At 46.5% G+C, this 26,385-nt stretch overlaps 2 protein-coding genes and 1 long non-coding RNA gene across 4 annotated transcripts in view; all 3 read left to right on the top strand.

The window, feature by feature from the left end:
• The window catches only part of CRK (CRK proto-oncogene, adaptor protein), a 66,382-nt gene extending 51,115 nt beyond the window's left edge, over positions 1–15,267 (top strand). The window contains exon 3 of the mRNA XM_060204119.1: positions 15,048–15,267. Within this exon, the coding sequence (XP_060060102.1) occupies positions 15,048–15,262 (215 nt within the window). The 3' untranslated portion in view covers positions 15,263–15,267. The remainder of the gene's footprint in view (positions 1–15,047) is intronic.
• Positions 15,268–15,299: 32 nt separating this feature from the next.
• YWHAE (tyrosine 3-monooxygenase/tryptophan 5-monooxygenase activation protein epsilon) overlaps positions 15,300–26,385 on the top strand; it is a 45,330-nt gene continuing 34,244 nt past the window's right edge. The window contains exon 1 of one of the 2 annotated variants that reach the window (XM_060204120.1): positions 15,300–15,475. In XM_060204120.1, coding sequence (XP_060060103.1) covers positions 15,412–15,475 — 64 coding nt within the window. In that variant the 5' untranslated portion in view covers positions 15,300–15,411. The remainder of the gene's footprint in view (positions 15,476–26,385) is intronic. The other variant, XM_007520416.3, reaches the window with a different exon arrangement.
• LOC132542027 (uncharacterized) lies at positions 15,483–24,853 on the top strand. Its single transcript, XR_009553158.1, has 3 exons — positions 15,483–15,620; positions 16,391–16,534; positions 24,051–24,853. It is a non-coding gene; the product is annotated as an uncharacterized LOC132542027 (long non-coding RNA).

The following is a 26,385-nucleotide window of genomic DNA, read 5'->3' as shown; positions in this document are numbered from 1 at the left end:
CTGTGGATTCATGGTGCAGGCACCAAGCCCAGCAATAACCCTGGAGGAGGAAATAAATATAAATATAAATATAAATATAAGGTAGTGAGTGAGGTCTCTCCTCTGACTCCTACACTCCATCTAGAAAGATGAGAAAATGGTGGTCCAGGAGGTGGCGCAGTGGATAAAGCATTGGACTCTCAAGCATGAGGTCCTGAGTTCAATCCCCGGCAGCACATATACCAGAGTGATGTCTGGGGTGGAGGGTAGATAGCATAATGGTTATGCAAACAGACTCTCATGCCTGAGGCTCCAAAGTCCCAGGTTCAATCCCCCGCACCACCATAAGCCAGAGCTAAACAGTGCTCTGGTTAAAAAATAAAAAGGAAATAAAAAAAGAACATGGTTTAGATAATACTTAATCCCTGGGTACATATGAGTTGAGTAATTCATTAATTATTCAGAGTGATGTCTGGTTCATTCTCTCTCCTATCTTTCTTATGAATGAATGACTAAATAAATAAATAAAAGTAAATTATGTTTAAAATAAAAGAAAGAAGAGAAAATGAAAAATAATCTGCTGAGAGTAGAGGAATCACACTGGTGCAAAGTCCTTCTACCCGAAAAAATTTGATTTTCGGGTCTAGGAAGTAATTTATGATTAAAAAAAACAAAACAAAACATGGTGGTATGTGAGATGGTTCAGTGGATTAAGCAATGGACTTTCAAGGATGAGGTCCCGAGTTCAAACCCCGGCAGCACATGTACCAGAGTAATGTCTGGTTCTTCTCTCTCTCTCTCCTCCTGCCTTTCTCATTAATTAATAAGTAAAATATATATACATATATAAAACATGTGCAGGGCTGGGCGGTGCGGTACAACCAGTTAACTGCACATGGTACCAAGGATAATAACCAGGGTTTGGGCCCCTGCTTCTCACCTGTAGTGAATCAGCTTCACAAGCAGTGAAGCAGGTCTGCAGGTGTCTCTTTCTGTTTTCTCTCTATCCCCCTCTCCCTCTACACTTGATCTTAGCCAAAAGGCCGAGAAACGATCCGCTCTCCCTCTCAATTGCCCTCTATCCTATCAAATAAAATAGAAAAAGAAAAAGAAAAAAGAAAGAAAGACAAAATGGCCACCAGGAGCAGTGGATTCATAGCACAAGCACAGAGCTCCAGAGATAAAGCCAGTGGCAAAAAACAAATAAAGAGGGGCCAGGTGGTGGCGCACCTGGTCGAGTGCACAAGCTACAGTGCACAAGGAACTGGGTTCAAGACCCTGGTCCCCATCTGCAGGGGGAAAGCTTTGCGAGTGGTGAAGCAGGTCTGCAGGTGTCTTTCTGTCTCTCTCTAGCTTCCCTCTTCCTCTCAATTTCTGACTGTCTATATCCAATAAATTAATAGATAACAAAAATTATTAAAAAAACAAGCAAAGAAACAAAAACCTTATGATGCACAGAACCAGTATAAGGCTCCAGTATCACACGGGAACATACTATCTCTGAGGGAATTTCCATAGGTGGTGGTAAGGTGTTGCTGTGGTGTGCTTTCTCTTGTGTGTCTCTCTGAAAAAAAAAGAGCATTAAACATTTTTCATTGACTAATTTTTCAGTGTATAGTTTAGTGGCATAAGTATATACATTCACAAGGTTGAAAGTTTTTGATTATTGGTTCAATTTCTTTTTTTTTTTTAAATCTTTTTTTAATATTTATTTTATTTATTTATTCCCTTTTGTTGCCCTTGTTGTTTTATTGTTGTAGTTATTATTATTGTTGTTGTCGTTGTTGGATAGGACAGAGAGAAGTGGAGAGAGGAGGGGAAGACAGAGAGGGGGAGAGAAAGATAGACACCTGCAGACCTGCTTCACCGCCTGTAAAGCGACTCCCCTGCAGGTGGGGAGCCGGGGTTCGAACCGGGATCCTTATGCCGGTCCTCGTGCTTTGCGCCACCTGCGCTTAACCCGCTGCGCTACAGCCCGACTCCCTCAATTTCTGTATAATACCTATTCAGGCTTCTAATTTTACATGAGTCAACTTTGAGACTTTGTATGCATTATCTTTTTTTTTTTTTTTTTTGCCTGCTGGGGCTCGGTGCACACATTCCTGGTGGCCATCTTTTTTTCCATTGTTGTTGTTGGAGAGGACAGAGAGAAATGGAGAGAGGAGGGGAAGACAGAGAGGGGGAGAGAAAGACAGACGCCTGCAGACCTGCTTCAGTGCTTGTGAAGCGGCTCCCCTGCAGGTGGGGAGCCGGGGGCTCGAACCAGGATCATGATGATGGTCTGTGCACTTTGCCATGTGTGCTTAACCTGTTGCGCCACCTCCTGCCTCCCTATTTATTTTATTTTTGAGACAGATGCAGAGAGAGAGACACACACAGAGAAACACCAGAGCACTGCTCAGCTCTGGCTTATGGTGGTGTGGGGGACTGAACCTGGGACTTAGGAGCCTCAGGCACGAGAGTCTGTTTGCACAACCATTACGCTGTCTCCCCTGCCCTTCTTTTATTATTTCTTTGTTTAGATTCTCATGACTTTTTTCTTAAGAATTTCTTTTTTTAAAAAAAGAATTTATTTATTTATTTATTCATGAGAGAGAGGAGGAGATAGAGAAAGAACCATACATCACTCTGGTACATGTGCTGCCGGGAATTGAACTCAGGGCCTCACTCCTAAGTGTCCAATGCTTTATCCACTGCACCACCTCCTGAACCATTCTCATGACTTTTTTTTTTAATATTTTATTTTATTTATTTATTCCCTTTTGTTGCCCTTGTTTTATTGTTGTAGTTATTATTGTTGTTGTCGTTGTTGGATAGGACAGAGAGAAACGGAGAGAGGAGGGGAAGACAGAGGGGGGAGAGAAAGACAGACACCTGCCGCCTGTGAAGCGACTCCCCTGCAGGTGGGGAGCCGGGGTTCAAACCAGGATCCTTATGCCGGTCCTTGTGCTTTGCGCCACCTGCGCTTAACCTGCTGCGCTACAGCCCGACTCCCAATGACTTTTTATAAAAATATATATTTTTTATTTATTGGATAGAAACAGGCAGAAATCCAGAGGGAAGGGGGCCATAGAGAGGGAGCAAGATAGATAGGCAGCTGCAACACTGCGTCACCACTTGCAAAGCATTCCCCCTGCAGGTGGGGACCAGGGCCTTGAACTTGTGTCCTTGTGCATTATAATATGTGTGTGCCCAACCAGGTGTGCAATCACCCGGCCCCCAGGTGTCTTTAATTTTTTTTGTTATTATCTTTATAAGGAAGGGGGGTGATAGAGAGGGAGACAGACAGACACCTGTAGCACTGCTTCACCACTCATGTAGCTTCCCCCTGCAGGTGGGGACTGGAGGTTTGAATCCTGGTCCTTGCACACTGTGACATATGCACTCAACCAAGTGAGCCATCACCCAGCCTCAAGTGTCCCTCTATCTCCTCCTTCCTTCTCAATACTATCCAATAAAAATAATAAAGGCGGGGGAGTGGGGTGGTAGTGCAGCGAGTTAAGCGCAGGTGGCGCAAAGCCCAAGGACCGGCATAAGGATACCGGTTTGAGCCCCCGGCTCCCCACCTGCAGGGGAGTCACTTCACAGGCGGTGAAGCAGGTCTGCAGGTGTCTATCTTTCTCTCTTCCTCTCTGTCTTCCCCTGCTCTTTCCATTTCTCTCCGTCCTATCGAACAACGACGACATCATCAACAACAACAGTAACTACAACAACAATAAAAACAACAAGGGCAACAAAAAGGAAATAAGTAAATAAATATAAAAAAGCTTAAAAAATAAATAATAAAGGGGGTTGGGCGGTAGCGCAGTGGGTTAGACACACATGGCGCAAAGCGCAAGGACGGTATAAAATTCCTGGCTCAAGCCCCAGGCTCCCCACCTGCAGGGGGAGTTGCTTCACAAGCAGTGAAGCAGTTCTGTAGATGTCTTTCTTTCTCCCTTTCTGTCTCTCCTCCTCTCTTGATTTCTCTATGTCCTATCCAACAGTGACAGCATTGGCAACAATAACAGTAAGGATCACAACAAGGGCAACAAAATGGGGGAAATGGGCCACCAGGAGCAGTGGATTCGTAGTGCAGTTGATAACCCTGTAGCAAAATAATAATAATAATAATAATAATAAGCCACCAGTAGGAGTGGATTTATATTGCCAGCAGCAATCCCCATGAGTAACCCTGGAGGAAAAAAAAGAAAGATATCTTCAGCCCTGCTTCAGTGTTCATGAATCCACTGCTCCTGGTGGCCATCCATTTTTGATAGGACAGAGAGAAACAGAGAGAAGGGAGACATTGAGAGAGAAGAGGGTGATAGGGAGAAAGAAGGTGGGGTATAGCATAATGATTATGCAAAGAGACTTTCATGCCTGAGGCTTTCAAGTCCCAAGTTCTATCCTGCGACGGACCGCTACAGCGGAAGAGCATCAGGAAGGAGCAGAGTCCCCAGAGAGACCGTGGGGGGGTCAGGAGTCAGCACAGGGGAGAACAGAATACACCACACTCTGTTGGAGGGTGAATCTGAACTCAATTTTTATTCAGCCAGTGAGAACTTATATATCTTTCAGCCTTACATAAACAATATCTGAATACAGAAAGTGATGGCCTTGTGCTTTTACAGAAATGTCATACTTCATGGAGTGATGTATTTCTGAGTAACAGGCTTAGCAGATAGTATTTTACATAGAGTTTTAACATATTTCATAAGAGAAGGTGAGTAAGTATTATTAAGAATTTTTCCTAAAACTTTATGTATTTGATGACCCATAACTTTGTCCACCTCATTTCTTGTTCATCTGTATCTAATCTGGGAACAGGGGCTGTTTGTCCCCGATTACACAGCATCATTACCATGTACATAATGAAAACAATAATCAGAGTTTTCAATTTAGATCTGCTCAGAATGCCAAGACCCACTCCCACAATTCTTCTTCCTTGAAGAGAGTTTTCCTGGGTGCTGACCCTGTCAGACCCATCATTCTGGAGTTGAGTGGGGTGTGGCACTATCCCTCACACCGCCATAAGCCAGAGTTGAGCAGTGATCTGGTAAAAAAAAAAAAAAAAAGAGAGAGAGACACCTGTAGTACTTGCTTCACTGATTGTGAAGGCTCCTCCCTGCATGTAGGGACCAGGGGGGTTTGAACCTGGGTCAAAGAGGAAAAAACAAATTTTTTAGGACTGTTTCTGACATCTCCAGAAACCATGCCCTTGTCTGGCATTTCCATGTAAGGTCAATTAAGTTTCAAAGTACTCTGAACAAAATGAGTCGTAAGTAAGATTCTCAGTCATTCATAACACTCACAATAACACAACTGGCCAATCATAGCATGGAGCAGGGTTTTACAGCTATATAATTTTTGCTGGAATAATGACAGCAGACTGTTTGCCTAACCTGATACTTTCAAAAGGTGACGGGTGAAGTAGAGGGGGCAGAGATCAGGCTTAAGATATTGAGAGAGGGGGGTCGGGTGGTGGCGCAGTGGGTTAGGCGCATGTGGTGCAAAGCGCAAGGACTGGCATAAGGATCCTGGTTCGAGCCCCCGGCTCCCCACCTGCAGGGGAGTCGCTTCACAGGTGGTGAAGCAGGTCTGCAGGTGTCTATCTTTCTCTCCCCCTCTGTCTTCCCCTCCTCTCTCCATTTCTCTCTGTCCTGTCCAACAACGAGCAACATCAACAATGGCAATAATAATAACCACAACGAGGCTACAACAAGGGCAACAAAAGGGGGAAAAAATGGCCTCCAGGAGCGGTGGATTCATGGTGCAGGCACCAAGCCCAGCAATAACCCTGTAGGAAAAAAGAAAAAGATATTCAGAGAGAATGAGGTGGGAAAGAGAAGCAGTAGGGAGGTTTTGTTTCTGGGCTCTGTGAACTAGCTTTTTCAGGTCCCACCATGCCGCATTATGGGTCCTGAAGGGCGTCCTGCACCTAATCCTCTTGTGGTGTTTCTTGTTCTTCAGGGATAGCAGTGCCATCTTGTAGGCATTGCAGGACGTGGCGGGCAGGAAGCCAGACAGGTTTTGAGTACTCCTGCGGAAACATACATGCAAAATCCCTACCCATGGCAAATAGGGGATCAGGCGCTTTCCAAATCTTATCGAGGGGGTCTTTCCATTTGACCTTAATAGCTGGGAGGGTGGCTGGTGTTTGCCAATGAAGAATAATAGGAAGTTGGTTCAAATTCTTGTAAATATTAGAGAGGTTTAATGTAGCTAAGGCTTCAAATTTTTGTAAATATTAAAGAGGTTTAATGTAGTTAAAGCTTCTGCCAGCTGGATTTAGGTGGGGTATATTCCTTTTTCCAGTCTGGGCTGTAGTCTACATAAACTAGAGAAGGTATCAATTGAGACAAAAACATATTTTTGTTTGCCAAAGTTGGCTAAGTGGGTGACATCAATTTGCCAAAGATTGTTGGCTTTTAAGCCACAGGGGTTAACCACAAGAGTTTGAATAGCAAGTGTCTTGATTAGGCCAGCACAGATGGAACAGGTGACAAGAATGCACTTTAGTTGTGATAGGGGGGCAACAGGGAATCAGGCCCATAAGGTTGGCATGGGTCAGAGAATGGAAGTCAGCAGGATCAGAGGTGGAGGTTAACAATGTAGGTACTGCCAGAAATATAGATTAAAGGATTCAGGTACAGCCTTTAAAGCTAGAAGGACAGTGTAAAGTTCTTTATCCTGTGGGGAGTGGATGGGGAGTTCAACGAAAAGAGGTAAGTGGGCTGAGGCCACTCTCGTGGGGGGTGCTAACTGCTCCCACTCTTGTAATGCACAGGCGTACCTGATCAAAATAGCAGGGAATATCTCATCTCAGCCCGCTGTAGACCTGTCTCCCAGTGTGCCACTCCAAAAAGGGCCTCAAAATCCCAGTTAGGCTGGTTCTGACAGTTCTTGCAGGATTGCTGCAGGCACCCATCCCCGAAAATGGCTTCCCATTGAAGGAAGAGTGGACTCGGGAGGGTAGAACGAACCATGTATCTCCAGTCTTGGGGAGTGCCAAGGTTCAGGAGAAGACTCTGCAAAATAGATCTGGTCCACAGAGCGTGAACTCCATCCTCTTTAACCGCCCAGCTGGACTGGGGCCTTATTCTAAGTTAGAGTCACCACTCTCCTGCAGGAGACATGGGAGGGGAAGCTGAGGAAGTCCCAGGGGAATCTCCTCCGTCTTCTTGGGAGGGGGCCCTGCGCATCTCCCAAGAGCTCTGATCACAGTCAAGAAGAACCAAGGTGTGGCCCAGAGCAAAATGTCCCAGAGACAGAGAGCCTGTCTTGCAAAAAAGGAGCAGAGGATTTGGGGATCCTCTTGATAAGAAAGAAGGTTGCCCGGGGGCTGGGCGGTAGTGCAGCGGGTTAAGTTCATATGGTGCAAAGCACAAGGACTGGAGTAAGGATCCTGGTTTAAGCCCCCGGCTCCCCACCTGTAGGGAAGTCACTTCACAGGTGACTTTGCAGGTCTGCAGATGCCTTATCTTTCTCTCCCCCTCTCTGTCTTCCCCTCCCATCTCAATTTCTCTCTGTCCTATCCAACAACAACGACAACAATAATAGTGAAAACAACACTGGCAACAAAAGGGGAAAAAAAAAAATGGCCTCCAGAAGCGGTGGAGTCATGGTGCAGGCACAGAGCCCCAGCGATAACCCTGGAGGCAAAAAAAAAAAAAAAAGAAAGAAAGAAAGAAAGAAGATTGCCCAATACAGAGAGGTCTCAGGAAAATAAGAAGAGGGAGGAAAAGAACCAACGGCAGTGCCTTCGTTAACACAAGGTTGCAGAAAGCCAAGTGGCTGTATACTTATCAGGGCTGGGGTGCCTTCGAACGTCTGCCACTTGTGTGTGAAGCCGAGGCGGTGGGAGGGGTACCCCATGATGGGCTCCAGATGTCAGGCTAGTGTCACGCAAGAGAGAGATGACCCAGGAACTAAGCTTGTGGCAGCAAAGCAACACAAATCTTTATTCATTTGAGTGTCCCAGAGTCCTAGAGCGTCAGCCTCTTGGTCTGCACGCCAGCCCTCCTCCAGTTCAGGACACAGAAGAGACAAGACTGAAATGGAAGTGGCTTGACAATACCATACATGGTTAGGAAAGGGGCGGAGAAAAGGCACAGGGGGCTGGAAATAGTATGGACCTCCCCAGCAACTGTTGTTAGGGGTTCAACTGGTAGGATTAGCAATACCCTGTGGGAAATTAGGAAGGAGACCTTTAGTCATTTGTAAGACAAAGCAGAAGATTGATATGTAGATAACAAAAAGGAATGCAGGGTGGTGCAGGCTTAATGTTTTAAGGAATGCGGGCTCCTGGAGGCAGGAATATGCAGGATGTTTTTGTGAGGCAGGGAAGACTTATATGGCTGCCAACCTTTCGAGGTTCATGTGTCCCCTTTTTGCTCAACTCCTCTGTAGAGAGAGAGAGACTAACAGGACAGACTCACCTCTCAGGTCAAGCCCTGACAGGCTCCACCACATCCCCACAACCTCCCTAAACTTGTATGCATTTTATCAGAGTTTTAAAAATCTTTAAAAATATATTTTATTTATGGGGGTTGGGCGGCAGTGTAGTGGGTTAAGCGCATGTAGTGCAAAGCGCAAGGACCGACATAAGGATCCAGGTTCGAGTCCCCTGCTCTCCACCTGCAGGGTGAGTCACTTAACAGGCAGTGAAGCAGGTCTGCACGTGTCTTTGTCTCCTCCTCTCGGGTTCCCCTCTTCTCTCGATTTCTCTCTGTCCTATCCAACAACAACAACAACATCAATGGCAAAAACAACAAGGACAACAACAAGGGAACGATACAGGAAAAAAAATTATTACTTTTTAAATATTTTTTAAAATATTTATTCCCTTTTTGTTGCCCTTGTTTTATTGTTGTAGTTATTATTGTTGTCTCTGTTGTTGGATAGGACAGACAGAAATGGAGAGAGGATGAGAAGACAGAGAGGGAGAGAGAAAGATAGACACCTGCAGACCTGCTTCACTGCTTGTGAAGTGACCCCCCTGCAGGTGGGGAGCCGGGGCTCAAACTGGGATCCTTACACCGGTTCCTGCGCTTTGCACCATGTGTTCAATCCCTTGAGCAATCGCCTTACTCCCTTTAACTTAATTTTTAAAAATTATCTTTATTTACTTATTAGATAGAGACAGCCAGAAATCGAGAGGAAAAGTGATGATAGAGAAGGAGAGTGGTCTGGGAGATGGTGCAGTTGATACATCATTCGACTCTTGGGACCAGGCAGTGGTGCACCTAGTTAAGCACACATGTTATAATAGGCAAGAACCCGGGTTCAAGGACCCGGTCTCCATTTGCAGGAGGACGACTTTGTGAGCGATGAAACTGGGCTGCAGGTCTTTCTCTGTCTCCTCCCCTATCTATCTCCCCCTCCCTTCTCAATTCCTCTCTCTATATCCAATAAATAAATAAATATATATTAGTAATTAAAAAAAAGGATTGGACTCTGAGGTATGAGTTCCTGAATTCAACCCTGGCAGCACATGTACCAGAGTGATGTCTGGTTCTTTCTCTCCTCCTATCTTTCTGATTAATAAATAAATTAAATTAAAAAGAAGAAGGAGAGAGACAGAGAAACACCCGCAGTTCTGCTTCACCACTCATAAGCCTTCCTCCTTTAAATGTGGACCAGGGCCTTGAACCTGTGTCCTTGCGCATTGTAACATGTGCTCAATCAAGTGCACTACTACTGGTCCTTTCTTATTAATAAACAATCATTAAAAATAAACACGGGGGGGGGGTCAGGCGGTGGCACAGCAGGTTAAGCGCACATGGTGCAAAGTGCAAGGACTGGCATAACGATCTTGGTTCGAGCCCCAGGCTCCCCACCTGCAGGGGGGTCGCTTCACAAGCGGTGAAGCAGGTCTGCAGGTGTCTATCCTTCTCTCCTCTGTTTCCTCCTCCTCTCTTGATTTCTCTCTGTCCTTTCCAACAAGAACGACAGCAATGACAACAATACTAATAACAACAACAATAATAAACATGGGAAATAATAGTCTCCAGGAGAAGTGGATTTGTGGTGCAGGCACAGAGCCCAAGTGATAACCCTGGAGGCAAAATAAATAAATAAATACACCTGGGGGGTCAGGAGGTAGTGCACCGGATTAAGCACACATACTGCGAATCACAAGGACCTGCTCAAGGATCTCAGTTTGAGCTCCAAGCTCCCCACCTGCAGGGGAGTCACTTCACAGGTGGTGAAGCAGGCCTGCAGGTGTCTGTCTTTCTCTCCCCCTCTCTGTCTTCCCCTCCTCTCTCCATTTCTCTCTGTCCTGTCCAACAACAGCAACAATGGAAAAGAGATGGCCAGCAGGAGCAGTGGATTTGTAGTGCAGGCACCAAGCAGTGAAAAAACACATCTTCAGGGTTGCACAACTAGATGATGTTACTTTCATAAATTTCAGTCTCTAAATTCATCATACTTAAATAAATAACAGGGTTGGGGAGATACACTATGGTTATGCAAACAACTCTCTTGGTTATGGGACAGAAGATCCCAGGTTCAGTCCCCTGTACCACTATAGCCCAGAGCTGAGTAGTGCTCTGGTAAATAAATAGAAAGAAAATAAGAAAGAGGGAGTCTGGTGGTAGTGCAGCAGTTTAAGCACAGGTGGCACAAAGCTGAAGGACTGGTGTAAGATTCCTGGTTTGAGGCCCCGGCTCCCCACCTATAGAGGAGTCGCTTCACAGGCGGTGAAGCAGGTCTGCAAGTGTCTATCTTTCTCTCCTCTGTGTCTTCCCCTCTTCTCTCCATTTCTCTCTGTCCTATCTAACAATGACGACGTCAAGACAACAACAGTAATAACTATGACAACAAGGGCAACAAAAGGGAAAATAAATAAAATTAAAAAAAATGAAAGTCTTTAAAAAGAAAGAAATCAAAAAAGAAAAAAGAAAACAAGAAAGAAAATGAATAAAGGAACAAATGGAGAAATATATTTATGTACAAGAGAGAGGGGCAGAGAGAGAGAGAGAACCAGAGCATCAGTCTGGCTTTTGTGACCCTGGGGATTGGACTTGATACATCATACTTGAGATACCAACGCTTCAGGGCCAGGTGGTGGCACACCTGGTTGAGTGCACATGTTTCAGTGTGCAGGGACCCAGGTTCCACACAGCCTCCAGTTCCCACCTGCAAAGGGAAAGCTTTGTGAGTGGTGAAGCAAGGCTGCAGGTCTCTCTCCCCCACCTACCCCTTCCTCCTCTCAATGTCTGGCTATCACTATCCAATAAATAAAAAGAGAGAGAGAGAGAAAGAGACCAACTTCATCCATTGCAGTACCTCTTAGACTGGTAATTAAAACGTTGTAGGGGAGTCGGGCGGTAGTGCAGCGGGTTAAGTGCATGTGGCACAAAGCTCAAGGATCAGCTTAAGTATCCCGGTTTGAGCCCCCGGCTCCCCACCTGCAGGGGAGTCGCTTCACAGGTGGTGAAGCAGGTCTGCAGGTGTCTATCTGTCTCTCCCTGTCTCTGTCTTCCCCTCCTCTCTCCATTTCTCTCTTTCCTATCTAACAATGATGACATCAATATCAACAACAATAACTACAACAACAATGAAAAACAACAAGGGCAACAAAAGGGAAAATAAATATAAAAAAATAAAAAATAATAACTAAAAAAAAGTTGTTAACATCTGAGTTGGGCAGTAGTGCAGTGGGTTAAGTGCAGGTGGCGCAAAGCACAAGGAGCAGCATAAGGATCCTGGTTTGAGCCCCCGGCTCCCCACCTGCAGGGGAGTTGCTTCACAAGGGATGAAGCAGGTCTGAAGGTGTCTGTCTATCTTTCTCTCTCCCTCTCTGTCTTCCCCTCTTCTCTCCATTTCTCTCTGTCCTATCCAACAACGACAGCAGTAATAACTACAACAAAACAAAGGCAATAAAAGGGAATAAATAAATAAATTTATAAAGAAAAAAGTTGTTAATGGGAGTTAGGTGGTAGTGCACCGGGTTAATCGCATGTGGTGCTAAGAGCAAGGACTGGCGTAAGGATCCCCACCTGCAGGGGAGTCGCTTCACAGGCATTGAAGCAGGTCTGCAGGTGTCTATCTTTCTCTCCCCCTCTCCGTCTTCCCCTCCTCTCTCCATTTCTCTCTGTCCTATCCAACAACGATGGCATCAATAACAATAATAACTACAACAATAAAACAACGAGGGCAACAAAAGGGAATAAATAAATATTAAAAAATCTTTAAAAATTAAAGTTAACATGAGAGAGAGAGAGGGAGAACTAGAGCATCACTGTGGCACTTATGATGCTGAGACTTGAACACAGGACCTCATACTTGCAAGTTAATTGCTTTAGCCATTGTGCTACCCTCAGGCCATGCTGATCAAACTTTAAAAAAGCTCTTTATTGGGGCTAGGTGGTGGTGCACCTGGTTAAATGCACACATTACAGTGTTCAAGGAACCTGGTCCCCACCTGCAGGGGGAAAGCTTCACGAGTGTTGAAGCAGGTCTCCAGGTGTCTCTCTGTCTCTCTCCTGCTCTATTTCTCCCTTCCCTCATAATTTCTGTCTCTATTAAAAAATAAATATTTTTTTAAAAAGCTCTTTATTATTGGAGAGGATCATGGAATCACTCTGGCATAAACAATGCTGGGGATGGAATTCAGAACTTCATGCTGTGGAGTCCATAATTCTACCTCTGCACCATGGGTGTTTTTTTCCTTCCTATAAGGGTTATCACTGAAGCTCCCTACCTGCATAATTCCTTCACTATCAGCAGTGTCTCTTCCTTTACTTTCCTTCTTTCCTTTTCTCTTTTTAAATATATTTAACTTACTGGATAGAGGCAGAGAAATCAAGAAGGAAGGGGGAGAGACAGAGAGATCCCTGTAGCACTGCTTCAGACTTGCAATGACTTCCTCCTGAAGATGGGGCCCAGGGGCTTGAACCTGGGTCCTTGCACATCATAACATGTGCATTCAGCCAGGTGCACCACCACTTGGCCTCTTTATTTTCAAGCTGGGAGATGAGAGACAATGAGAGAGGAGGAAGAGGAGGAAGAGAGACACTGAAGCATCATTCCACCATTTGTGAAGCTTCCTCTTGCAGGTCCTCCCATGTGGTGGATGGGGGGCTTGAACTCAGGTCCTTGCACACAGTCAAGTGTGTTCTTTACCAGGTGAATCATTTCCTAGTACCCTCAAGTGTTTTCTTTTAAATACATTTATTTATTTATTTATTTATTTACTTATTTGAGTAGAGACAGAGAGAAATGAAGAGGGGAGTGGGGAGACAGAGACAGAGAGACACCTGCAGCACTGCTTCACCATTTGCAAAGCTTTCCCCCTGCAGGTGCGGGGACTGGGGGCTTGAACCTAGGTCCTTGTGCACTGTAACATGTATGTTCAACCAGGTGCACCACCACCCGGCCCCTCAAGTGTTTTATTTTCCTGCTGAGAAGTGAATCTAGGGACTCATGTGCTCTACCCCTTGGCTACATCTCTTATCTTTATTATTTTTTATCTTCTTTTAAAAGATTTTCTTTGAATGAGAGACAGCATTGATTCATCATCCATGAAGGTTCCCCAGTTCTGTCCATAGTGCTACTCATTTGTTGCTGGGCTTCAACTCAGAAAATCATGCATGTGAAGGTGCCTACTCTACCTCCTGGATCTGTTTTTATTTTGAGACAGAGAGAGAGAAACAAGACAGACAGACAGACAGACAGACAATACATACACCAGAGTAGCACTCTGATCTGCCATAGGTGTTGCTGGGGATCCAATCAGCATTCCCATAGATGCAAGTTCTATGTTCTATCTACTAAGCCATCTCTCTGTTCCAACCTACCTTTCAGTCAACATCTATTGGACCACATTAAATATTTTATTTATTTATCCATGATACAGACAGAGAGAAATGGAGAGGGGAGGAGGCGATAAAGGAAGGGGGTGCTGGGGAGATAGCACAATGGTTCTGCAAAGAGACTTTCATGACTGAGGCTCCCAAGGTTCCAGGTTCAGTCCCCAGCACCATCATTAGCCAGAGCTGAGCAGTGCTTTGGTATTTTGGTCTCTATCTTTTACTCTATACCTCTCTCATTAAAATAAGTAAAATCTCATTTTTTTTTAAAAAAAGGAGACACCTATAAGATTGTTTCACTTCTTGTGAAGCATTCCCCCTGCAGGTGGGGACGCGGGGCTTGAACACAGGTCCCTTGCACACTGTAAAGTGTGCACTCAAGCAGGTGCACCAACACCAGGCCCCACAGCTTATGATCTATTGATAATCTGCTAAGTTTCAGTCTTGTAAGTGATGTCTGAGTAGGAGGTGCTGGGATTTCCACTGGGAAGCAAAACAGACCAGGTCCTTTCCCACTGCGAAGCAGTCTCCATCCCTGTTTCTCCAAGTTTCACCTGATCTTGGCCCCACCTTCTGTACCCTAGAACAGGCTTTGCCAATAGCACCCCACACCCATCTACAGTGGGCCTTGCGTGGGGCGGGGGCAGAGGAGACAGCATCATGATTACACAAACAACTAAAGCTCGAGACCCTGGTTCAATTCCCAGCACCACCGTGAGCCAGAACTGAACTGTGCTTAAAAAAAAAAAGCCTTCAAATAAATAAAGAGAAGAAAAAGATCGCAGAGGATGATCTTTTTTTAAGCAAGTATGCATCTTTATTTATTATTATTATTTATTTTCCCTTTTGTTGCCCTTGTTGTCTTTTTATTGTTGCTGTAGTTGTTATTTATGTCGTTGTAGTTGGATAGGGCAGAGAGAAATGGAGGAGGGGAAGTCAGAGGGGGAGAGAGACTGACACCTGCAGACCTGCTTCACCGCCGGTGAAGCGACGCCCCTGCAGGTGGGGAGCCGGGGGCTCGAACCGGGATCCTTACGCCGGTCCCTGCGCTTTGCGCCACCTGCGCTTAACCCACTGCGCCACCGCCCGGCCCCGCAGAGGGTGGTCTTAAGGTGTGAAAATGAGAAGCCCCTTATAGCAGGGCCCAATGTCTCCCGTCGGGGTCAGGGGGTGAGAAGGCCGCAGGGTGGAGAGAGAGCAGGTGTCGCTGAGGCAAGCCGGCCATTACAGGCACCGTCACCGCCTCTCGCTTTCTCTGCCCTTCTCCAGGCGTCGGTCCAGGAGCCGCTGGGGTGGCGTCGGCTGCAGCCGGCGTGCTCCCTCGGGACTGCTCTCTCTCCCTCCCCGCGGTCGCAGTTCCCGCCTTGGCGCCCGGGCGCCAGCCGAGCCCACGGAGGAGGGGCGTCTGGCCGCTTCCAGCCTCTTCGGGCGCCCGGCTCCAGGACCCGCCCCCCGCGCCAGTTGCCAGGGAGCGGTTGCCATAGAGCTGAGCAGTTGTCCGCGTGCGCAGGCGGAAGTCCCGGATTGAGGCGCCGCCATTTTTGCTGTCCGGACGCGGAGCGAGAGGCTGAGAGAGTCGGAGACACTATCCGCTTCCATCCGTCGCGCAGACCCTGCCCGAGCCGCCGCCGCTATGGATGATCGGGAGGATCTGGTGTACCAGGCGAAGCTGGCCGAGCAGGCTGAGCGATACGACGGTGAGCTGGGGGGAGTCCGGGGGGCTGGATGTGTCGGACCCTCCGCCGCCGCCGCCCACAGAGGCCGGGAGCAGGAGACAAAATGGCGGCGCCGACTCCGAGCCTGGCCGCGGGGACGTGGGTTCGGGAAGCGGACCTGTGGCCTGTGGGTCGCCGGCGCGGTGGGAGGCTCCGGGCTCAGGAGATGGGGCCCATTGGGCGTCCTAAGCTGCAGACACCCGCCACCTGGGAGGCCGAGGCCGCAGGGTGGAGGAGTTGGTTGTAAAATGGCGGCTGGAGGGAGGGCGAGTCCCGGGGCGGGGGAGGGGGAGGAGATGGCGGGTGCTGCCTCCCGGCGAGCCCTCCCCAGGGCGGCGGCTGGGTGCGTGGGGGATGCTCCTGGGCCCGTTTGGGGCCGTGGAGAACAACCGGGTGGCGCGACGGCCGAGGGGGACAGTCGCCGCGTGGGGCAGAGCGGCGCCCGGGAGCCGGAGCGCGGGCGCCTTTCAGGGAAACATGGCGGGTGGGGGCGGTGGCTGTTCCCCGGAGGCCGAGTGCGGGGCGGCGGCCGGGAAGGCGCACAAAGGAGGCCCGGGGTGAGCGGGGGGCTTTCCCGGAGCTCGTGGTGTTTGGGGCTGGGGTGGGAGCCGAGGGGGGCGTCCGGGGTGGAGGTGGGGGCCGCGGGGGGCACGGTGGGAACCTGCAGACCGTCCACGGGCGGCGGCCCGCCTGGATGCTGCGGCCGGGTTGCCGCCCCTGGGCCCGCGCACCTGGGAAACGGCATTTGCGGGGGCCCGCGGGAAGTGGGGTGGGGAAGGCCTCGGCCCTCACTCTGACAATCGTCACCCCTCCTGGCTTTCTCGAACTTAAGCCCGGAGGAGGGCCCGAGGTTGTGGGGGGAAATCAATGATCTTCTTTTATGATTATTTTTTTCAGGCTCCCTAGGCCGCGGGTTCTTTGGGGGGTGGAGTATTGAGCAGGAAGCAAGGCGACCCCGGGACTCTTCTTAGTCCCTTCTTCCCAGGATGCCTCTACCTACCTACTTACCTCAGTCGAAATTTCAAGTTTGTAAACGATGAGGTGTTTTTTTTTTTTTTTTCCCCCTCTTTTTCGTCTCTTCTTAATTCTGTGGACACGCACCATGATACCAAATGGAAAGGATAATGTGGAGAAAAAAATAAAAATATTTATTCGAAATCACGTTCAGTACCTTGCATTCTGGTCGAGCCCTCTGGAATGCTGCTTCACCCATCCTAGTCACGCATCTCTCCGGCGTGGAGTTTTGAGTTAGGAGCGCGGGGGATGCCAGGAGAAACCTTCCTGTGTTCTTTCTTCTGTTTCTCCTCCCGTGTTAAGGGGTTTCATAGGCACATTTTGCACCGTTCGCGCTCTCTGTTCGTTGCTTCTTTGCTCCCAAAGGCTGCATAGCCGTTTTCTAGAACTTGCATGCCCATTGTGTCTGCCCCGTTACCGGCGCCGTCTCAGATCGCCGCGCACTTGAATCGTCTTCTTTGCCCGTTTTGGACCGAGCACTTGAGATACGTCCACGTCCGGAGACTAATGTTAACATAAATTATGAAAAGATCACGTAGGGCGTTCCAGTGGTTTTAATGCTTTTGTGGGGTGAGACACAGGTGTGGTCAAGGAGCATTGGTTCTTTGGTTTTTCTTTACTTCACTTTCAAGATGTTCAGTAGGGCCCTTGGATGTCAGTTTGGTCACAGGAATGGCCTCAGGGCCAGGCCCAGAGTATCTTTTAGCACTGGTATTCTGCAGTTGGGAAGTTAGGAAGACCTGAAACAAAAAATTCAAACCTGAGGTGGAGGCATGGTAAATACCATAATGGTTATGCGAAGAGACAGGAAATCTCAGGTTCAGTCCCCAGCACCACTGTAAACCAGAGCTGAATAGTGCTCAGGTTACAAAATAAAAAGAGGGAAAAGAAAATTCAAATTTAGGAAAGGGATTCGAATTCAGGAAAAGATAATTCCTTAAAATTTTGTTTTCTAAGCCCTGAAATTGTTATTTGTATTGAATAGGTTCCTTTTGAGGGGGAGGGGAATACAATGGGGAAGTACAACTCAAGGTCAGCTTTTTATTTCAGTGTTTGGAAATCAATTTCAGTGTGATTATGGTGAAAGTTTTTTTTTTTTTAATATTCCCTTTTGTTGCCCTTGTTTTATTATTGTAGTTATTGTTGTTGTTGTTGGATAGGACAGAGACAAATGGAGAGAGGAGGGGGAGAGAGATAGTCACCTGCAGACCTGCTTCAACCCCTGTGAAGCGACTCTGCAAGGGAACGGGGGCTTGAACCAGGATCCTTACTCCTGTCCTTGCACTTTGTGCCACGTGGGCTTAACCCACTGAGCTACTGTCAGACTCCCCGTGAAAGTTTTTTTTTTTTTTTTTTCTTTCCCTTCATGCCCCAAATAGACTCCTCATCTGATCTATCAGTAGTACCTTTGGGAAGATACTTGCAATTCTATTTGAATACTTGTCTGCAGGGATTTAATTTAGGCTATGAGTAAACTTGCTGTGATAACCAAAAAGAACATGGAGGGGGCCAGGGGTAGAAAGAGACTCTATGTTGGAGACTCCAAAGTCTTAGGTTCAATGCCCCACACTACCGTAAGCCGGAGCTAATCATTGTTCTGTTAAAAATAAAACATGGAGTAAGTTTTGTTTTTTAATTCTAATCTGAGAAACTGACTTGGCACTAGTGAAATAGCTCACTTGGATAGTGTGCTGCTTTGCCATGTGTGCAATCCAGGTTCAAGCCTGACCTCCAACACCTTGAAGGAAACTAATCTCACATGTTGTCCTTAAAAAGGGTTGGGGCAGGTGGAGGCCTATCTGGTTTAGCACTCACATTATAATGGCAAGGACTTGGGTTCAAGCCCCTGGTCCCCATCTGCAGTGGGAAAGCTTCTTGATTGGTGAAACAGGGCTGGAGGTGTCTTTCCCTCTTTCTCTCCCTATCTCCCCATCCTTCAATTTCTGAGTGTCTATCCAATAATAAATAAAAGTTAAAAAAGGAATAGGCTTATTGATGGGTTATCAGTCATAACTTCCTAATGGGTGGCAGTTTAGTAGCAGCTGTATTTAGAATTCAGTGCCGAGGATCTTTTTTTTTTAAATTGGATAGAGATAGGAATCTGGTGGGGGAGGAAGAGGCACACATACACATGCGCGTGCGCGCGCGCGCGCACACACACACACACGCATCTACCACTCGTGAAGCTTCCCTCCTTGCAGGTGGGGACTAGGGGCTTGAACCAGGTCTTTGTCCATCCCACTGTCCAGCCAGCATAATAAAAAAATAATAAAAAATTATTTTCCCTTTTGTTGCCTTTGTTTTTTAATTTGTCCATCCCACTGTCCAGCCAGCATAATAAAAAAATAATAAAAAATTATTTTCTCTTTTGTTGCCCTTGTTTTTTAATTGTTGTAGTTATTGTTGATGTCATCAATGTTAGATAGGACAGAGAGAAATGGAGCGAGGAGGGGAAGACGGAGAGAAAGATAAGACACCTGCAGACCTGCTTCACCACTTGTGAAGCGACCCCCCCCCACCCCCCTGCAGGTGGGGAGCTGGGGACTCGAACCAGGATCCTTAGGCCAGTCCTTGCGCACTTGCACCATGTGGCTTAACAGGCTGGACTCCCCAGCATGAAGATTTTTGACCAAAACCATTATTGGTCGTCTTAACAGACCCCTTTGATCAACCTGGCTACATTGTTAAATATTAGGTGTCTTTCTACTTCAGAGCTCAAAGGGGAATGAAATAGAAACTACAAATGAGGAATTCTGTGAGTGGACATACTAGGAAGTCTTTGGAAAGAATAGTAGTTACCATGAATCAGTTTTGGTGTCCACTGGGTGTAATAATTGTGACAAAAATGAAATTAGTTGTAGTCATCAGTTCATCAGGTGTAGGGAGTGGGGAAATGAGTGCATATAAGTAAGTGATTCAGTTTTGGGTACTCGGACATCAATGTTGACTTCTCATTATAAATGCAACTTTTTATTCATTCATTCATTCACTCATTCATTCCCTTTTGTTGCCCTTGTTTTATTGTTGTAGTTATTGATGTCATTGGATAGGACAGAGAAATGGAGAGAGGAGGGGAAGACGGGGGGGGGGGGGGGGGAGAAAGAGACACCTGCAGACCTGCTTCACTGACTGAATCCCCTGCAGGCAGGGTAGTTGGGGGCTCGAACCTGCATCCTTAAGCCGGTCCTTGCGCTTTGTGCCACCTGTGCTTAACGTGCTGCACTACCGCTTGACTCCTGCAACTCCCAACTTTTACTTTGCATGCAGTGTTGAGCCTTTGTAGTCTCATTAAACTATCCTGGGAACTTGGAGTCAATTTATGTGGATCATTTAATGACATTGGAGGAAGTGCTAAGCTGTGTTCAGGGAGAGGACAATTTTGGGTTATAGGTAGGCAGTATTGAGGCTTGAAAGTAAAGTCTAGCATCCCATCACTTAAGTCAGCACAAGAGATATTACTTTAGTATATCTTACTATTTAGATATTACTTTATTACTTTTATATTCCAAGCAGGCCCTTCACCTGTTAGCATCCCTGGACAAAGTCTTACCATCCTATCTTTATGAACCACATTAGTATAGAAAAGTGGGGAGTCTGAGGGCGAGGGAGTGAGCACTTTTCATATATGTATATATATGAATGTGTTTGTGTGTTGTGTGTGTGTGTGTCTGTAATTTAAATCACTACACTATACTTAATAGATTGTGTGGTTTGTTTTTATCTTTCCTGGACTTATGCTAGTGAAGATAGGGGTAAGTTTTTAGTGGTCACTTTTGACTCTGTTGGAGTGCATCAGTACCTGAATTGAGAATTGACCTTTTGAAACATCACAGTCTCCTCATTTCTAATTTAAATTCTTGAAGGATGGAGAGTACTTTTTCTGGTAACTGCTTGAAACTTGGTGTGTTATTTTTCTTTTTTGCCCCCAGGGTTATCACAGGTGCCTGAATCAGGAATCCACTGCTTCTGGAGGCCGTTTTTCCCACTTTGTTGCCCCTGTTATTGTTGCCATTACTGTTGTTGGCTAGGACAAAGAGAAATTGAGAGAGAAGGGGAAGATAGTGGGAGAGAAAGAGACCTGTAGACCTGCTTCGCTGCCTGTGAAGTGACTCTCCCCCCCCCTCCCCACAGGTGGGGAGCTGGGGGCTAGAATGAGACTTTTTTTTTTCTTTTTTAATATTTTATTTTTGAGAGAGACAGAGAAATACCAGAGCACTGCTCAGCTCTGGCTTATGGTGGTGCAGGGGATTGAATTTGGGACTTTGGAGCCTCAGGCATGAGTGTCTGTTTGCATAACCATTATGCTATCTCTCCCACCTGAAACTTGTCTTTTAAGGGAAAAAATGGACAATAGTAAATTAACTTTAGTAGTGAGTCTAAATTAAGCAGGTTAATTGTAATTTTTTTGATAGACCAGTAATAGCTTTTATTACTGCTGTTTCAGTGAATGCTGAACTGAGCATTTCAGACAGACTTTGTACATTTTTGAATGGTAGATCTATTCTGGCTTACAAAGCCAAAAAGTAATGAAATCCGGGATCACTGCAATTTGAGGTGGTGGATAAATTGTTATTACTGTAGGTGTTCCTAGGTGCCCTTCTTCCCTTTTTTTTTTGAAACCAGAGTACTACTCAGCTGGCTTGGTTTAGGGATTTATGGATCGAACCTGGGGGCTCTGGTAATTGAGGTTTGAATTTTAAAAAAAATATATATTTTCCCTTTTGTTGCTCTAGTTTTTTTTTTGTTGTTATTGATGTCGTTGTTGGATAGGACAGAGAGAAATAGAGAGAAGAGGGGGAGAGAAAGATAGACACCTGCAGACCTGCTTCACCGCCTGTGAAGCAACTTCCCTGCAGGTGGAGAGCTGGGGGCTGGAACTGGGATCCTTACTCCGGTCCTTGGCTTTGTGCCAAGGTGCGCTTAACCCGCTGTGCTACCTCCTGACTCCTGGTTTGAAAGTCTTGGCACTACTTGAGACCAGTTACTCTGGCTCCCACTTTTCACTTTTTTAAAGAAAAAAATTTTTATTATCTTTATTTGCTTATTGGATAGTAGAGACAGCCAGAGATTGAGAGGGAAGGGGGAGATAAAGAGGGAGACAGAGAAACCTGCAGCCCTCCTTCACCACTTGTGAAACTTTCCCCCTGCAGTTGGAGACCAGGGGCTCAAACCTGGGTCCTTGCACATTGTAACATGTGCACTCAATCAGGTGGGCTACCACCTGGTCCCCACTTTTCACTTTTATGTGAAAAAACTCAGTTTGAGTTCTGCTATAGGGAAGAACACAGTGGATGTTAAACTGAGCGATTTTGGTTTGGTAAGTATAGGCAAACACTTAAGTCTATGCCAACAAGCAGGTATTTCATTTTGTTTTATAGCTTAGTCAAGAAATACTGAAAGAAAATCTTTTGTTTTGGTTTTAATCTGGTATAGACAGTAAAATATTGTTGCCCAGGAGGTGGCATAGGAGATAAGGTTTTGGACTCGCAAATATGAAGTCCTGAGTTTGATTCCCCAACACTGCATGTGCCAGAGTGATGCTCTGGATCTTTCCCTTTCTCATGAATAAATATTAAAGCAGATGAAATTTCAGACCTCCAAACTACTGTATCTAATAGTACAAATTAATTTTAAATAAGAAACTGTTCTGAAAGAGTTGAAGTGTTTTTTTAAAAGTTTATTTATTTATTGGATAGAGACAGCCAGAAAATGAGGGGGGTGAGAGATGGAGAGAGACAGAGACGCCTGCAGCCCGGCTTCCCCACTTGTGAAGCTTTCTTCCTGCCCCTGCAGGTGGGGGACCAGGGGCTCAAACCCAGGTCCTTGAGCCCTGTAAAGTGTGCGCTTAACCTGGTGCACCACCACCTGGCCCCTATTTTAAAGTATTTTTGTTTAATTTTAAGGGGAGAAAAGCAGGCAGGCAGACACACCAGAGTACTGCTTAGCTTTGAGGGCTTATGGAGCCTCAGTCATGAGAGTCTCTGTGTAACCATTATGCTATCTACCCCACCTGGTTTTCTTTATTTCATTTAATTTTTATTTGCCCTCTGTTACCTCAGACTGCCTGTAGCTGGAATCCACCGCTTATGGTGGCCAATTTTTTACTTTTCTATTTTATTTACTTATTATTGGATAGAGACGGGAATTGAGAGGGCAGGAGGAGACAGTGAGAGAGACAGAGATACCTGCAGTTCTGCTCCATCACTAGTGAAGCTTTTCCCCTGCGGAAGGGGACCAGGAGCTTGAACTTGCAATCTTGCACACTGCAATGTGTGCTTAGCCAAGTGCATTACCACCTGGCCCCTTCTATTTTTATTTTTTTGCCACCAGGGCTCTGTGCTGGCACTATGAATCTACCACTCTCAGTGGCCATGTTTTCCTTTCCACTTCATTTGATAGGACAGAAATTGAGAGTGGCGGGGGAGATGGAAGGAGAGAGAAAAGCAGATCTTCACCACTTTTGAAGTGTTCCCTGCAGGTGAGAAGCAGGGGCTTGAACCTCGGGTCCTTGTTCATGGTAATGTGTACAATCAGCTGGGTGCACCACCAGGCTTTTTTTTTTTTTTTTTTTCCTCCAGGGTTATTGCTGGGGTTGGTGCCTGCACCATGAATCCACCACTCCTGGAGGCCATTTTTTCCCCCTTTTGTTGCCCTTGTTGTTGTAGCCTCGTTGTGGTTATTGCTCGTTGTTGGATAGGACAGAGAAATGGAGAGAGGAGGGGGAGAGAAAGATAAGACACCTGCAGACCTGCTTCACTGTGAAGCGACTCCCCTGCAGGTGGGGAGCCGGGGGCTCGAACCGGGATCCTTCCGGTCCTTGCGCTTTGCGCCACATGCGCTTAACCCACTGCGCCACCGCCCGACCCCCGGCTATTTTTTTTTTTTTAAATAGAGAAACATAGGAGAGAGAAAGAGCCAGACATCACTCTGGTACATGGTACATGACCTCATGCTTGAGAGTCCGGTGCTTTATCCACTGTGCCACCTCCTGGACCACAACCAGACTTTTTTTTTTTTTTTTGATATATAGAGAAAAATGAAGGAAGGGAGAGATACCAGAGCACTGCTCAGCTCTGGTTTATGGTGGTGCTGGGGATTGAACCTGGGACCTCAAAAGTCTCAGGTATGAAGGAATTCTGCATAATCATTTTTATCTCCAGCGCCACCCTCCTAAAATTATGATAAAGACAGAACTGGGATGAGAGAGGGGCTCCATTGCTGGTGGAGTTTCCCCATGCAGGCGGGCACCAGGGATTCAGACCTGGGTTCTTGTGCACAGAAATTTGTGGTTGCTCCCCTGCTGCTGTGCCCCCCCCCAATAATGATAAAGACAAATAGGATGAGAGAAATAACCCTTTGCAGGTAGGTACCAGGGCCTTGAACCTGGGTCCTTAATTTGTTATGGCACTGCCCAAGCCCCTCCCCTCTTTAAGAAAGCCTTAAGACTGGTTTATAGGATTTTTTTTTTTTTGGTACTGTATATTTAAGAAAAGTGGATGTATTTTTATGTATGTGTGTCTTTGCTGGGGCTTCACGTGTCTAGGTTGACTTTTTCTGATAGAGGACAGAGATGGAGGGGGAGAGGGAAAGAGGCCACACAGCACCAAAACTTCCCCTTGTGTGGTAGGAGCCATGTGCACATGGCTTGCAGGTAAGCTGTCTTGCTGGCCCAAATGTATTTTATTTTTATGTGATGCCAGAGACTGAAACCAGGATCTCATGCATGTGCTCTACTGCTGAGTTATCTTGCCAAATAGAGAGAAGCAGCAGCATTTTATTATTCATGAAGTTCCATTTGTTCTCTTGTACCAGGGGGCCTGACCCAGAGCCTCATGCATGTAAAGCTGACCACCACGGAGCCACCTCTGTTGACCTGAAGAATGAGTGTTAAACAGTGATGACGGACTGGGCAGTGGTGCACCTGGTTGAGTGCACACAAGTTATCGTGTGCAAGGACCTGGATTCAAGCCCCTGATCCCCACCTGCAGTGGGGAGGCTTCTCCAGCAGTGAAGCAGTGTTGTGGGTGTCTCTTTCCCTCCCTAGCTCCCCCTTCCCTCTCAATTTCTGTCTCTATCCAATACATGATAAATAAGATAGGGCCTGGGCGGTGGTGCACACTACAGTGCGCGAGGGCCAGGGTTCAAGCCCCTGGTCCTCACCTGCATGGGGAAAGCTTCACAAGTGGTGAAAAAGAGCCACAGGTGTCTCTCTCTCCTTTCATCCTTTCTCAATTTCTCGTCTCCGATAAAAAATGACAAGATAGGGAGGGGGTAGATAGCATAATGGTCAGACAAAGAGAATCTCATGCCTGAGGCTCCAAGGTCCCAGGTTCAATCCCTACCCACCACCACAAGCCAGAGCTAATCAGTACTCTGGTTAAAAAAAAATTTAAAAAAATTTTATATTTATTTATTTCCCCTTTTTTGCCCTTGTTTTTTTATTGTTGTAGTTATTGTTACAGATGTCGTTGTTGGATAGGACAGAGAGAAATGTAGAGGAGGGGAAGAAAGAGGAAGGGAGATAGACAACTGCAGACCTGCTTCACCGCCTGTGAAGTGATTCCCCTGCAGGTGGGCTCGAACTGGTATCCTTACACAGGTCCTTGTGCTTTTCACCACGTGTGTTTAACCCCCTGCGCTACCTCTCCACTCCCCTCTGGTTAAAAAATTAATTGGGCCAGGCCATTGTGCAGTGGATTAAGTGCACATGGCGCAAAGCGCAGGGACCAGCGTAAGGATTTCGGTTGGAGCCCTCTGGCTCCCCACCTGCAGGGGTGGCTTCACAAGTGATAAAGCAGGTCTGTAGGTGTCTTGTCTCCCCTCATCTCTCCATTTCTCACTGTCCTATCCAACAACAGGGCAACAAAAAAATAGGGAAAAAATAAAATATTTCAAAAAATTAAATAAGATAAAAAGAAACAGTCGGGAGTTGGGTGGTAGCACAGTGGCTTAAGTGCACATGACTGCAAAGCGCAAGGGCAGACATAAGGATTCCTGTTTGAGCCCCCGGCTCCCCACCTGCAGGGGAGTCGCTTCACAGGTAGTGAAGCAGGTCTGCAGGTGTCTTAACTTTCTCTCCCCCTCTGTCTTTTCCTCTCTCCATTTCTCTCTGTCCTATCTAACAACGATGACATCAACAACAATAAAACAAGGGCAACAAAAGGGAAAATAAATATATATATATAAAAAATAGAAACAGTGATGATAGGTGTGGGATGATGGTTGTATTCCCCTCCTCGCCTTTCGCTCCCCACCAGGGCTTTGTTCCTGTATGATTTCTACCACTCCAGGTGCACCCCCCATGGCAAGAAATAGGAGACACCAGATTGCCCCATTGCTCTTGAACTTCTTGTTTGTAGGACCCCCCCCCTTTTTTTGTCTCCAGGGTTATTGCTGGGGCTCAGTGCCTGCACTGCAAATCCACTGCTCCTGGAGGCCATCTCCCCCTCTTGTTGCCCTTGTTGTTTTATCGTTGTATATTATATCATTGTTTATTATTATTGTATATTATGCTATATTATATCATTATTATGTTGTTTATTGTTGGATAGGACAGAGAAATGGAGAGGGGGAGGGGAAGACAGAGAGATAGACACACTTGCAGACTTGCTTCACCACTTGTGAATCGACCCTCCTGTAAGGGGGGAGCCGGGGACTCGAACCGGGAGCTTTATGCCAGTCCTTGAGCTTCGCACCATGTGCCCAACCGCCAACTTAAAAAAAAACACAAAAAAACACCAGAGCAGTGCTCAGCCCTGGTTTATGGTGGTTTAGGGGGGCTGGATTTAGGACCTCAGAGCCTCAGGCATGAGTCTTTTTGCATAATCATTGTTCCCCTCCCCCGCCCTGTTACTTAGATATTATTTTAAGTTTTTTGT

Source organism: Erinaceus europaeus, chromosome 12, assembly GCF_950295315.1.
Source record: "Erinaceus europaeus chromosome 12, mEriEur2.1, whole genome shotgun sequence".
NCBI classification, from domain to species: domain Eukaryota; kingdom Metazoa; phylum Chordata; class Mammalia; order Eulipotyphla; family Erinaceidae; genus Erinaceus; species Erinaceus europaeus.
This window is presented reverse-complemented; position numbering and strand designations above follow the sequence as displayed.